Source organism: Perca fluviatilis, chromosome 18, assembly GCF_010015445.1.
Source record: "Perca fluviatilis chromosome 18, GENO_Pfluv_1.0, whole genome shotgun sequence".
Taxonomy (NCBI): domain Eukaryota; kingdom Metazoa; phylum Chordata; class Actinopteri; order Perciformes; family Percidae; genus Perca; species Perca fluviatilis.
The window spans coordinates 10,130,024-10,144,097 of NC_053129.1; the positions used below are offsets into that span (position 1 = coordinate 10,130,024).

Sequence of the window (14,074 nt, forward strand, 5' to 3'; positions counted from 1 at the left end):
GTTGTTTGCCTTTGTTTAAGGTCTGTAGTTCGTTTTGATATGCTTGTCTTTGTAAGTCTTTAATAATCACAGTTTCTGTGTTTTGTCTTTCAGTTACAGTTGTGAGTGTCTTTGATTTGTCTCTGAGCAGGTATCGTCTGAGGCGTGCGACTGCGCTGACTGCACGAGACCAGGATGAGAACTTTGTGAGCCGGTCACTAAGGCTTGTATGTTCAACTGTTTCTGTGCTTAGTGACTGTACCTTTCTCACCTCTGGGTCTCCTACTGGAAGTGCAATGGTCTCTTTTGTTGGAAGCTGTATTTTCTTTTCCCACAGGAAGGGAGGGCCTGTGAACCAATTAGAAGAAAGCAGTTCATTTACAGATGTGCCCCTGGATGCCATGTCTGCTGGGTTTTCGCTGGTAGGCACATAAAACCATTGTTGCAGTGAGGTACTGTTGCGGATTTTCTGCACTCTATTAGCGACAAATGTGTGAAACCGTCTTGCATCGTTGTTTATGTATCCTAGAGTGACCTTTGAGTCTGTCCAGAAGAACTCCTCAACATTGTCATAGAGCAGTTCCTCTCTTAGCGTGTTACTTACAGCGACTGATACTGCGGCTGCGGTAAGTTCTAACCTCGGGATTGTGGTGACCTTTGTTGGAGAGACACGTGCTTTGCCCATGATGAAGGTACAGTGGACGTCTTCCCCTTTGTTTATGAGCCTGAGATAAGAACACTGTCCATATCCGGTGGTGCTTGCATCAGAAAAATGGTGTATTTCTCTTTTTACCACTTCTCCAAAATCGGCAGGAACATAACATCTGCTGATTTGCACCTTTTTTAGATTGTGTAGATCTCCTTTCCAGCACTCCCACCGTGGCTTAAGATGTTCAGGTAGTGGGTCGTCCCAGTCTGTTCCTTGACGACACATTTCTTGGAGAATCCCTTTTCCCTTGAGCACGTAGGGAGCAATGAAACCAAGGGGGTCGTATATTGCTGCGATTGTGGACAAGATGCCACGCCTGGTTGGTGGTTGGTCCTTTAGCGTGATGTTGAATGTAAAGCAATCCTTCTTCACATTCCAATAAATGCCAAGTGCTCTTTCTGTTTGTGTTTCATCAAACGTCAAGTCCTTTGTTTTTGTGTCTGTTGCATGCTCTGAAGCTGGAATGCTTTTTAAAACTTCAGGGTTGTTGGACACAAATTTATGCAACCTCAGTCCACCCTTTGCACATAGTTCACGTGCTTCCTTTGCCAGTTGTATAGCATCCTTTACTGTCTCTGCACTGATGACTCCGTCGTCTACGTAGAAGTCTCTTGCTATGAACTGTGAGCCAACTGGATATGCCAAACTGTTCTCTTTGGCTAAGTGCTTGAGTCCATAGTTCGCACAACCGGGTGATGAGACCGCGCCAAAGAGATGTACTGTCATCCTGTACGCTTGTGGTTGGCTGTTCATGTCTCCATCTTTCCACCATACGAAGCGCAAGTAGTTGCGATCATTTTCTTTGACTTGAAACTGGTGAAACATTTTTTCAATGTCGCACATGAGAGCTACTTGGTGCTGTCTGAAGCGCACAAGTACACCAGTTAGGTTGTTGATCATGTCAGGACCGCTCAGTAAATGCTCGTTAAGACAGGTACCTTTGTGCTTTGCAGAGCAGTCGAAGACTACGCGTAACTTCTCAGGTTTCTTTGGATGATAGATGCCGTGATGCGGTATGTACCATGTCTCTCCAGGCGGTCCATTATCATCAGTTTCTTCGGCATCACCTCTTTTGATGATGTCGCTCATGTATTTCATGTAGTCCCCTTTGTATTTTTCATCTTTCATGAATTTGCGTTTGAGCTGGTTTAGTCTGGTTTCAGCGAGTTGTCTGTTATCTGGCATTTGTGGTCTCTCTTTAAATGGTAAATGGCATTTCAAAATGTCCATTTTCAGTCTGTGTTATGCCATGCTCGAAGTTTCTGAAGGAATACTAAATCATCTTGCGACACAGTCTTTTCATTCCCCGTCAGTCTCTTTGAAATCTCTTTCCAAAGCACGTAGCATCTGCTGGAGTGAAGGGAGGGATTTCTTTAACAGTGACTCGGTGACAGAGACTGCTCGCCAAATCTGTGTCGTTGCATGGTGTTGAGTTGCCGACTATGCTCCATCCCAAGTCAGTGTGAATGGCATAGGGCTCCATTTTCTTTGCCTAAGATTACTTGTTTGGGTGCAAGAGCTCTAGGACAAGTATAACCTATGAGGAGACTTACTTGCAACTGAGGAGTGGAGGGACCTGCGTCATAACGGTAGCAAGTGACTCCACTGTTTGGCTGTTTCACTAGGTATGTGTTCCCTGTTAGCAGGTATGTAATCCTTTGGTGTATGCAGTGGGGAGCTTTATGACTGTGGCTGAGTTATAACCTCTCACTAAGAGATCAGACACCTTTCCACTGCTTACAACTTCATTTCTACCCATCATAGGTAGTTAGTTTCAGCTTTACTGGACAAACATCTGCCTGCAGCTCATGTGTGACATCCTGATCAATGAATACAGTGTCACTCTGTGTGTCTAATAACGCATAGACCAGTTTTTCCTTGAGAGGGTTAGTGGTAGTTGACAGCCACACTGGAACTATCATTGAGGTGCTGACTGACTGTTCAGATCTGGCAACATTAAATGACATGGCTGTAGCTGTTTCGGGTAAGTTACTTTGAGCTGCATTGTTTGTGCTCACACATGTTTCTCTTTGCGGACCGTTCCTATAATTTTCATCATGAAGACATGTTGGGTGTCGCTTTGTGCAAATTTCGCACGTTAGGCGGGCATTTGCAGTTCTTAGCACTGTGTCCTTGTTTTTTGACAGCCATAACAAAGTCTATTGTCTTCACATGTTTCTTTCTGTTTTCTAGGGACATTTTCCGAGGTCAGGGCACTTGTGAAGTTGATGGGTGCCTTGGCACATTGTGCATGGATAGCCGTTAGGTGTTTTGTTATCGTACTTTTATCACTTTGTGCAGTTGTATTTGTATTAAATACACTTGCCTTGTTTCCCTTTGATTTCCTTTGTGTTCCTTTTGTTGCTGTTTGTTTCAGTGCAGCGAAGTGCATGAATGGAGGTGACTGGGTTGCAGGCGGCACTTCAGCTTCTAATGAGAGGAAAGAGGCAAAAGCACTAAAACTTGGAAACTCACCGCCTCCATTAGAGTCTTTGTTACCTGCCTGTTCCATCTCGCGTTTATCCAATCTGGTAGTTTGTGCAACAGTTTTTGGTTTTCTTCGCTGTCATTGAGTATTTGTAGCCCCTTTATATGAGGTATGCGAGCAAGCATGCATTTATGAAATCTGCAAATCCCCTTAGTCCATCAGCATCTCTAGGCTGCACCTTAGGCCAGTCTGATAGCCTTTCTCTAAATGCCTTCTGTATCACAAATGGCTGGCCGTATCTATGGTTTAGTTTGTCCCAAAGCGTCTTTGTATGCCTCCTCATCGTTTCTAAAGAAAGTCCCTTCAAGGCATTTTCGAGCGGCGGGCCCGTTACATATCTTTTCAAATAGTACAACTTGTCTGCTGCTGAGATGCCCTTTTGTTCAATCAGTGACATGAACGTGGATTTCCATTCAATAAAGCTTATTGGTTCGCCGACTAAACACTGTGGGTTCTGGCGTGGGTAGTCTGTTCAGTTTAATGCTGTCCTGCACTGCTTGAGCTAGTTGAGTGACATTAGGGGAGTGTTGTTTGCACAGGAATGGAAGACACTGCTTGAGCTAGTTGTGAGTGACATTAGGGGAGTTGCTTGCACAGGAATGGAAGAAAGTGGGGTCTGTGGGCTGTTTTGGTGTGAAGTATGGGCTCACCTGTTCACCTTTTATTGAATGTGGCGTCATCCACCTGTGATAACTCTCTGTCATATGCTTCAAACCTGGCTCGAGCTGCTTTCACGTCCTTCTGTGCTTTTAGGCGTTCCAACTCTGATGTTTGAGCTGACATTTGTTTCTTGTGCTCCTCTTCTAGAGCTTTTATCTTTTCCTGTTGTCTTAGTTCCTGTAGTACAGTTTCATATTCAGCCTCTTTGCGGCTAACTCTGCCGCTGCGTCAGCTCGTTTTGTTGTGAGCTGTGAAGCTGAGGACCGTTGGCTCGCGATTTGATGCTCGGTTGAGCTGTATATGGACTTGGGCGGTAGTCATGCTTTAAAAGTCCACGTAAAAACGAAGTTCTTTTGCGCTCTGCATCAAAATCCTCATCAACACCACTTAATCTTTCCAGAATTATCCTTATAATGTCACGAGTTATTGCATCACATGCATCAATCTTTCTCCTTGTGTCAGATGATGGTGCCATTTGGTTTCTTATTTCTGAATATAACTTTAATACATCATCTCTCTTTTGCTCTATTATGTCTGCACGTTCTGACATCTCCTTGTCTGTGATATCTAACTTTAACCTTTCTCTGGTTTCGCGTATCTGTGTTTTCCATTGTTCATAAAGAGTTGTTAGTCTTTTTTCTCTTTTACTCATTTCTTCCCTTTGAAATGTTGTCATCTTTTCCGTTTGTATTTTAGCTCTTTCGGAACGTCTTGGCAACTCTGACATGCTTTGAGCTTTGTCTTGAAGCTCTGTTAAGATTTGTTCTTTGCATGTGATTGAATCTTTAATGTTTTGTCTATCCTCACTTTCAGCTTCAAGTGAGTCCTTTAAATCTTGAATTTCTTGTTGTAAACTTGTGATCTGTTCATTTATGTCCATTTGACTTACTGAAGCAGCCTGTGATCCTTCCATTTTGAGCACTTTTCGATGACCTGTTTTATTTTCTGACCAACTTCTGCCATCTGCTGGACGTTGCGTGTATTGCCGTTGGATCTCGTAGCTACGTCGTGCAGCATGTGGCGGTGGTCAAGCTCTTACTGTAGCATCCAGTCAATATTGAGAAGGCCAGAACTGATGGTTAAATGACCTTTATTGCCGTCCGTGTCATCAACCAACGTAAGAGCTGGGTAAAACAAATAAACCATGCATTACCGTCACATTTCAACCATTACACAGCTCCTTACATTAGTTTCAATACGTTAACATTATCAAATTATACATTTCATTACTATAACATTTTAAGATAGTAAATCAAATAGTATTTTTAATGTTAATACTAATTGTTACAGTTTTGACCCAATGAACCTTTTCAGACTTTTTCCGCGCGGTTTACGTCTTCTTCACCGGATTTTTTTTTTTTACCCTCTTTTGTCAAGCTGATTTCTGTTACCATGCTTCCGGTTTCTGTGGTTACCAAAATAAAAGCTTGATACCGTAATAATAAAACATTGTAGCCTAGCTATAGTCAAAATAGTGTTTAACTACCCTGTTGGCCTTTACAATATGGTTATGAGGAAAACATTGCTATTTTTTTCACTGATACACTATGGTGTGTTCAGAGAATTGTGAGGGAAACTGACAATTTGGGCCATGAAAGTGTCATTTTGGAAAGATAAATTTCTGAGCTCAATGGTTATACTCTGACGATCTCTTTCTTGCTCTTGATTAACCAGCAGTTTGAAGAGGATGCCAATCAGGGAAGCTTTGGTGTAGAGCTGAAGATCTTTGTCCGAACACGACGGGACCTTAATTTCTATCTTTTTGCGGACATCGGGGTTCTGCCGTTGCGCAACAGTGCAGACGCAATGCAGAACATTTTAGTTAGGAGTGTCAACGCTGAAATGAATGAAGACCCCCCCCAAAGTACATTTTGAGACTTCAATGTTGTTGTTCCAGAAAATGACTTTATTTTCAATTAAACAGTTATGAACAGAATTCTAGAAACTGTAGACCCACTAGCCAATGACATTCAATTATTTTTGAGCCTAGTGAACTCTATCAGTGAGCAACTTCATTAGTGTCAAGGCAATTAATAAAGGTTAATAAAAGGCCAGTGACAAGTTTCCTTTTCAGTCAAATGATTATTCCATTTTCAATTGTTTAAACAAGACATTAATAATGTATTAGGAAATGGTGAGTTATTGACAACGATGTCTCTTCAATTTAGTCAAGTTCAACAGGCAACAGATTTTAATAATGTATATTAAGGAGTTCTTGGAAGTCATTCCTGACCAAATCCCTGAGTGTTTTTAATGCAAAATCCATAGTTTCCTTAAAATCCTCGAATTTTTTCAGGACTGGCAACCGCAGGCAGTTAATGCATGTGTTTGCGGTGGGTAAATGACGGCCTTGTCTGAGGGGCAGCTCATGGAGAAAAACCACTGAAGGTAGTGGGGAGAAGCCCAGGGGTGGAATATCGTTTGCTCCCGTCGCAAAGGCCAGGATACCCCCAAGTTGCAAGGGTCCCTCTTGCGCTGAAAAAGAAATACACCAAAGAACACCAAAAAATAAATTAAACCTAGCATGTAGAAAACTTTTAAAAAGGAGGGAAAGACAAAGACAGACAGAAGGGCATATGAAAAGATTTTTATTCCATAACTAGCAATAATACTTACCCTCAACATCCAGCAGGTAGTCCCTCCAAAATGCAACCACACATTCCTCTGCCCTTCTTTTGTTCCTGCCCACTGCTGACAGTTCTAGTACATCCGCTGTGAGTGGGGATGGCTCGTGACAAAACAGTGGTCTGAAAGCATCTGGGTGCATTCTTATTGCATCAAGAACACCAAGGGTCTTCATCCCCTCCCTGAACCTGTAAAAATGTATCATGAGAAGATACAAATATAATTTTTCAAATTGGACAAATTATCACACAGCACATGAAAGGGATGACTTATAAGACAGTTCAGTTTTTGATTATGCAAAAAGGCCTTGTCTTTGACCACTATCTAAAACGTGATGTTCTTTACGTTTTTAAGATTTTAAGATTTAAGATTTGATATGATACATGCAAGCCTTTATTCGGAGTGTTTGGTTGTACACTGGCTTTTAAAAATATGTTAAAATCTTTCATTATTCTTAAACCTTGTAAGGTGTTCAGGTCTGTGGGACCCGTTGTCCCACAAATGATGCTATTTATTATTTCTTGTAACTCAAACTCATTGTCCTTGGCTCATTTTCTTTGAAGAACATAAAAAATAACTTATTTTCAATTAGTGTACACGGTACACCCCCCTACACATAACTAATACAAATGAGGTGTTCGGGTCTACTGGACCCAAGTGTAACAATTGTAGGTGCTATGAAACTTTGTACCTGCTATTCTCACACAAAGTTACAAAATTGTTACATTTCAAGTACTTTCACCTGTTCTGATAATGATTGATGATAATGAATGAATAAAACTTTTTTTTTTTTTTTTTTTTTATAATTGGATTTCCTTGTTTACTCACAAAATCATGATCATATGATCTCACAGGAGTAAATGGCAAATATGAACCATAAATTATGTATATATCATTGGTAATTGAGCTTAAGTAAATCTTTTTACATAATGTTTATGGCTGTATTGATTTAAAAGCCTAATAATGTGGTGGGTCCACCAGACCCGGAAACATTGGCTGTGGAACAAAAATATGAACACCTTAGAAGGGTTAATTTTGTTTGCTAAAAAATTGAGTGACACAAACCTTTGAAGTGCTCCACTAACTCGATGAACCAGCTGAAACATGATGATATCCTCCACCATGAGATCTTTGTCTTCTATGCGTTTCAAAGGCCTTAGACACCCAGCATTGGCCAGATAATCTGTAATAAATCATTGTATAGTATGAACAACACAAGATTAGATATATTCAACAAACTGTTCTTTACTGGAGGCCAGGCCTGTATGTGATGATGAAATTAGGTGATGCATGAATTTATATGAATGACATCTTTTATTTAACTCCTTTAATCACAGTAGTATATTTAGCACTGACCAAGCCTGGTTTAAACATTCATATGAAAGTCAGAAACAAATCACACAGATTGCAGAAATATAAAAACAAATATGTGGCTTCACCACACTTAATCAGGGCTCTCCAGTTTTGAAGACAGGCAAGAGTGACATTCTAAAATGCTTAATAAGCACTTGAGAGCCCTGCTTAGTAGTATTTAGATTATTATTCACTGTAATAAACATATGTAAACATGTATATTGCACTCGTTACTAATAATAATAATACATTTTATTTATATAGCGCTTTTCATGGTACTCAAAAGACACACACAGGCTAAATATCGTCACCCAGTCAGATGATTGCAACTCAGCTAGCTAGGCGCCGATGCAAGACCGAGCATTCTTATTTAACCTATCTTTGCTGTAAAACGCCGCCTACGCTCTCTTTACCCAAAGATAGGTGGAAACCAATAAATGCAGAACTACATTGCAATACGCGCACTGAATAGCAAATTACAATGTGTTTGAAATTTAATAACAGGAGCGCAGCAATGGGTATTACAATTACCAATATGCTTCCATAACTAGCTGCTGCTAGCGCTAGCTAGTTTTTCTCCTAGTCAAAGTCAAATGTACATTGTACAGTAAATAAACTGTGGTTAATCAATCAATACATCTTATGTAAGCAGATTTATCAACTTACCTCTTCCTGGATTTCGGACGACGATCCACGCACGGCGTCTCGTCTGGTAACGGGTCCTCTGTGTTGCATTGAGCTAGCTAGAAGTAGCAGTGCTAGCCTGGAGCCAGGTCTGACTGGATTTGCAGTTCCACCCCTGAATAATCTCTGCATCTCCGAATCAGAGCTCTGTTGGACTTAATTTAATTGTCGAGACATCGTTGACAATAGCTCACCATTTCCTAAATTATTATTTAGAAGACCCACAGCTTCAGTTAGCCTCTTTCTATCCATTACAGCTCCACTTCAGCCAAACTATTATAATGACAGTGCCGGAATTTGACCGTCAAATACCGCTTCTTCTTTGTCAACCAATCAGGAGCTGAGTAATCAAACTCCCTTCCGTTTCAATCAAACTCCCTTCCGTTTCAATCAAACTCTCTGCGCATGTGAGACAAAAATTTAACAGAAGTGAGATGCCTCACTCGGTAGCTAAAACAGAGAGCTCAACACACAGGGTCAAAAGAGGAGCTGCAGCAAAGTGTAGTACAACAAAAATATGGTGTAAACCTCTTCTGGTACAACCTCTAAATACAATTATGAACCTGAAAATCAGCATAATATGAGCACACGTGGCAGGGGTGGCGTACTGCGCAGCTGTTGGCGGGAAAAGTGCCGAGAAGTGGAGAGAAGAGATGAGGAGGAAACTGGTAATAGACCTAGGGGAGCCGGACTGAGGAAAAAAAGAATTTCTACCATCTCCTTGGGAAAAAGATATATAAATATATGTTTAGCTCTATTTTGTTTAAAAATCATCTGTAAGTTTAAATTGTGTATGGGTAGCATGTTCATTTTTGCCACAGGGTGGGATCGAACCGTTGACCTAAAAACATTCACACACAAAAAAAATCCCCCCAGTCCCAACTAGAGGACCCAATCAGAGAACCGAGCGCCTTGTTCCAGTTTCTTCGTCTAGACCAATCAAGCGAGTTGTGTTTTCTGCTCCCAGTGCAAAACGCTGTAAAAACTCATATTTCTCTCTCATATTAGTCACACTGAGTAAATGCGGTGTTTTTACGGCCCTTTTGGGGAATATCTGGGTGTTTGTTGTTAATAACAGGAATACATTTTGCCTAAAAATCCCTGTTACCACCAGGCTCTGATAATATAGGCTAAATAATGATAATAACTACCTTTCTTATTGATTGCAGAGTCCTGCTCCACACACCTCCCTCTCCAGTGACCGGCGACCCCCCTGACTCAGACACCGAACAGCCAGAGACATCCAGCACCTCCATGGTCCCATCAGCCCGGGGGCGAGCGACTCTGCACCTGCTGGCACTGTAGAGAATCTCCTCAGACCCCCGGCACTTCCCTTTACAAGGGTCTTCTTTCTTGTGAAGCCACAGCAGAGGAGGGGGGAGACTCAAAGCTTAAGGACAGAGAGCTGACAAGGACCACTATTTCGCGATTTAAAAAAAACAAACATGAAAAGATTCTAAGTGGTGTGTTGTCACCCCAAAAAAAGTCCCGTTCTCTCCCAAGTGCAGGGAGAGGACAACCGGCGCCAACGGCCACACCAAGCGTGGCCAGCCCAAAAGGCTCCTCGGGGGAAAATCTGGTTCTGTTTTCTTTTTGTTCTGTTGTGTAGAAATAAAAATCCATAATCTGCACTTTGTTTGGACTTTATTATTCATGATCATTAATGAAACAACTTCTAACGTTTACTTCTTTTAAACTTTTCTTTATATGATACTATATACACACACACATGAAGCTTGTAAATGTCGCCCGTATCAGGTTCATTTATGGATTTACAGTACAGGCCAAAAGTTTGGACACACCTCATTCAATGTGTTGTAGATTCTCACTGAAGTAATCAAAACTATGAATGAACACATATGGAAGTATGTACTTAAATAAAAAGTGTGAAATAACTGAAAACATGTCTTATATTTTAGATTCCTCAAAGTAGCCACCCTTTGCTTTTTTTGACAGCGCTGCAAACCCTTGGTGTTCTCTCAATGAGCTTCATGAGGTAGTCACCTGAAATGGTTTTCACTTCACAGGTGTGCTTTGTCAGGGTTAATTAGTGGAATTTTTTTCCCTTATTAATAAAAAAAGCAAAGGGTGACTACTTTGAAGAATCTAAAATATAAGACATGTTTTCACACTTTTTTTTTAAGTACATAATTCCACGTGTTCATTCATAGTTTGGATGCCTTCAGTGAGAATCTACAATGTAAATAGTCATGAAAATAAAAGGAAACGCATTGAATGAGAAGGTGTGTCCAAACGTTTGGCCTGTACTGTATTTTCATCAAAAAGGCTGCAGGTTGTGGAGGATTTATTTTTTTCAAGGGACTGTCATTTTCTCAACACGTGCATACATTTAAACAAACTGTATCATCCAACCAGTTGTTTTGACCAGTGCCTTAATCAGGGGTACTGACCTAACATACTGTACATATTTTGAGATCAAAAATCTTTCTCCACCCTGTGATTTTGGTTTCCATATCATCCTGAAATAAAACACAACATGGTGAATCATACTGCTCCTGAGGGGTCAAATGTCAATGTGCAAAACAATGAAAACTAAACATAAACATGCCACAAACATATCAGCAGTTAACATTAATAACAGAGAACTCACTATTAAATAATACTAGAACTTTAATGCTATAAACATGTTATTAGTCTCTATATGATATGAACATGTTCTGATGAAGCTTGTAAATGAGCAAAATGTTCATTTATATCTGACAGTATATGTATTTTAATTGAAAGACTGCAGGTTGTCAAGGATTTGATACAATTCTAATTTGGGGATAAGATAAGTCACAGCAATGTTAGGTCACTTAAGATAAGTGACCTAACATACTGACGAGTTTTTGTTGGGATGACAGTGACAGATGACCATGTTAATTTAGTCATATTCAGTCTTTAGATGACATACACACTCAGATGACGCTTTTATATTATAAGCATGTCTGCTACAGTGTGGGATCGATCTTCAGACCTCAAATTCTCCCTTCAAGCCCACATATCCCCCAGGCCCCCCTTTGAGCTCACCATTCATTTATCTTACTCTTTAATGCTTCAAACATGTTATTATTCTTTGACTGATATCCTATATACAGACACTTAGATTAAGCTTGTATATGAGTAACATGTACATTCATAGATATTTCTTCTCCATCTTTGCCTGCCCTTAGGCGGGGATCGAACTGCTGACCTTAAAATGTTGAGAGGCATGTCTGCCACAGGGTGGGATCGATCTTCAGACCTCAAATTCCTGATCCCAACTAGAGGAGCCAATCAGAAAACCAAGCTGCTTGTGCCAATTTCTTCGTCTAGACCAATCAAACGAGTCTTGTTTTTTGCTCCCAATCTCATCCAATCAGATGGCTCAATTTGTTTATTTCTACATCTCAACCGCCGTCAGTCTGAATTTGAAGCTGATGACAGAGACACTAAGTAAGTAAAATACTCTTTAATTTGTATTACATATAAGTGCAAAACACTCTAGGAAACTTCTAGGAAATTTCTTTCTGAAAGAGGCTTTTTATGGTCCTTTGGGAATATCGCTATATGTCAAACTATTTCATACATAAAAATGTCATATCTGTGATAATGTGATGTAACTGCTCTGATAAAAAGGGGTTTATCGTTTACTTCTAAATAATATAGAAGTAAATTTGTTAGCCTCGTCTACCTGCTGGTAGGTGACGTCATAGGCTATCCACGCGACATTTCACATTTGCCTGCCTGCAAGAGCATCGTATTGTTCTTGTGTTAAGAGACGGTAAAAAGCAGGGTAAGATCACTACAGACAGTCGGTTTCCAAAACCATGTGTAGCTGCGGCTGAAAAATAAACTAACATTTATCTCGTTTTACAGTGTCCTTTTTGAAATATGTTTGCCAGCAAAAACTTTTCAACAAGCATCATTTCTAACTAAATTGACCGGTGAAAGTGGCTACCGCTCGGTTTCTTTTCTATACAGCTAGCATATGCAGCTAACCTGGGAAACCTTTCGAAATTACAAAGGGAAAGCGTGCGTCGTTTAATCATGTGATCTGTTTGATCTGTCTCTCTGCGATAGGTCTCATCGTCAGCAGTGCGCGCCGCCCGCAGACCATAGACTTACCAAAGAACTTCTAATATACCAAGAAGTTCCACTCCCTCGTTACTTCCGGGTTCTGAACTGGTTGCAGTTCCACCAGAGTTCCATATAGGGGGCGCTCACAGGCCAGTGCAGAATGAATGGGGCTCTATGGAGCTATACCCCTCAAAACCCACTTTTCTCAGGATATAATTTTTTGTCTAGTAATTTGAATGTTGCATTCGAAAGGGGAGGCTAAAAAAATACACACTGCTGTGTGTTAGATTTTTTTAAAGTCACTTTTTTGTTCTAAAAAGCCTTTTAACATGTCAATGACGTCATACACATATACGGCCAGAGATACTGCTTTACGGCAAGCTCTGAGTCGCTTCCTTTGTTCTCTCGAGGCATCGACAACACAGCTAACAGGTTCGGCTCTCCCTGTTAATACATGTGCTAGAAAGAGGTTTGCTAATGTTTTAAAGACTACGCCGAAATATTCACTCTGATATTCAGGCTCTGCTTCGGATGCCGTCAAGCGGGATCTCCGATCGTAATCACTCCTTCACTGACCAATCAGCATTCATTAGCAGAATGCTAGCGTGTTATGGGCTACAACGACTCACCCTGTAAGAAATCAAAAGGACATAAGTACTCGTTCATTCAACTTTCGACCTATAACCCATGTTGAACTTGCAAAAACTACAATCAAATCTGAGGTTTCTCAGCGACAATCGGGCGAAAGACACAAATTTAGCCGTCTAGCTCCATAGAGTCCAATTCATTTTGCACTGGACCGCGATCACCCCCCAGTGGAACTCTGGTGGAACTGCAACCAAAATCCGGTACAATGGGGCTGAATAGGGAGTGGAACGGCTTTCCGTAGACCAGCTTTGGACTTACCGTGCGTTCATGGACATCGGAAAAACGTTTTTCCGAGTGAAAACGTTACCATTCACGTAACGTCCTGTGGGAATCAGAGGTCGGAAACTCGGGCTGGATTTTGATAACCGAGTTTGTGACGCGTTGTTGACAACTGACGTTTGATGGAGGCGACTTTGGTTCACTGAAAATATTTCAATGATAATAAACTGTTTATTGTGGACAAATGCCTCTGCCAAGAAACATAGATCCGCCACTGCTGTGTTCTGTATATAAAATGTAGGCCTAATAATGTAAATGTAATAAATGTGACTGAGGTCTACTAAAAGTCCTGAAAAGTTTAAAAAAAATACAGTTTGAAAAAAATACAGAAGCCAATTGGGTGATTGTCAGACGTTGCTGACCTGAGTTAGGGGGGGGGCAGTCACATTTCGGCAGGTCCCATATAGGCTACCCCTGCCAAAAAAGGACTGCACCCCCATAACTCAGGATTGCAAAGGCTGACAAAGACAAACTTTTCGGGACTTTTAGTAGACCTCATAACATGCAAGTATAGCAAATTGTGTTATTGTCAGACGTTGCTGACCTGAGTTGGGGGCAGTCACATTTCGGCAGGCAGTCTTTTTTCGGCA

At 40.9% G+C, this 14,074-nt stretch overlaps 1 protein-coding gene across 1 annotated transcript; it reads right to left on the reverse strand.

Moving 5' to 3' along the window:
* Window positions 1–5,976: 5,976 nt before the first annotated feature.
* On the reverse strand, window positions 5,977–7,753 carry LOC120547244 (G2/M phase-specific E3 ubiquitin-protein ligase-like). The gene is made up of 3 exons (XM_039782752.1): window positions 7,527–7,753; window positions 6,453–6,649; window positions 5,977–6,311 (listed from the first exon to the last, which is right to left on the reverse strand). The coding sequence occupies exons 1-3, from the start codon at window positions 7,583–7,585 to the stop codon at window positions 6,028–6,030; spliced, it is 540 nt and encodes a 179-aa protein (XP_039638686.1). The 5' UTR covers window positions 7,586–7,753; the 3' UTR covers window positions 5,977–6,027.
* Window positions 7,754–14,074: the final 6,321 nt, after the last annotated feature.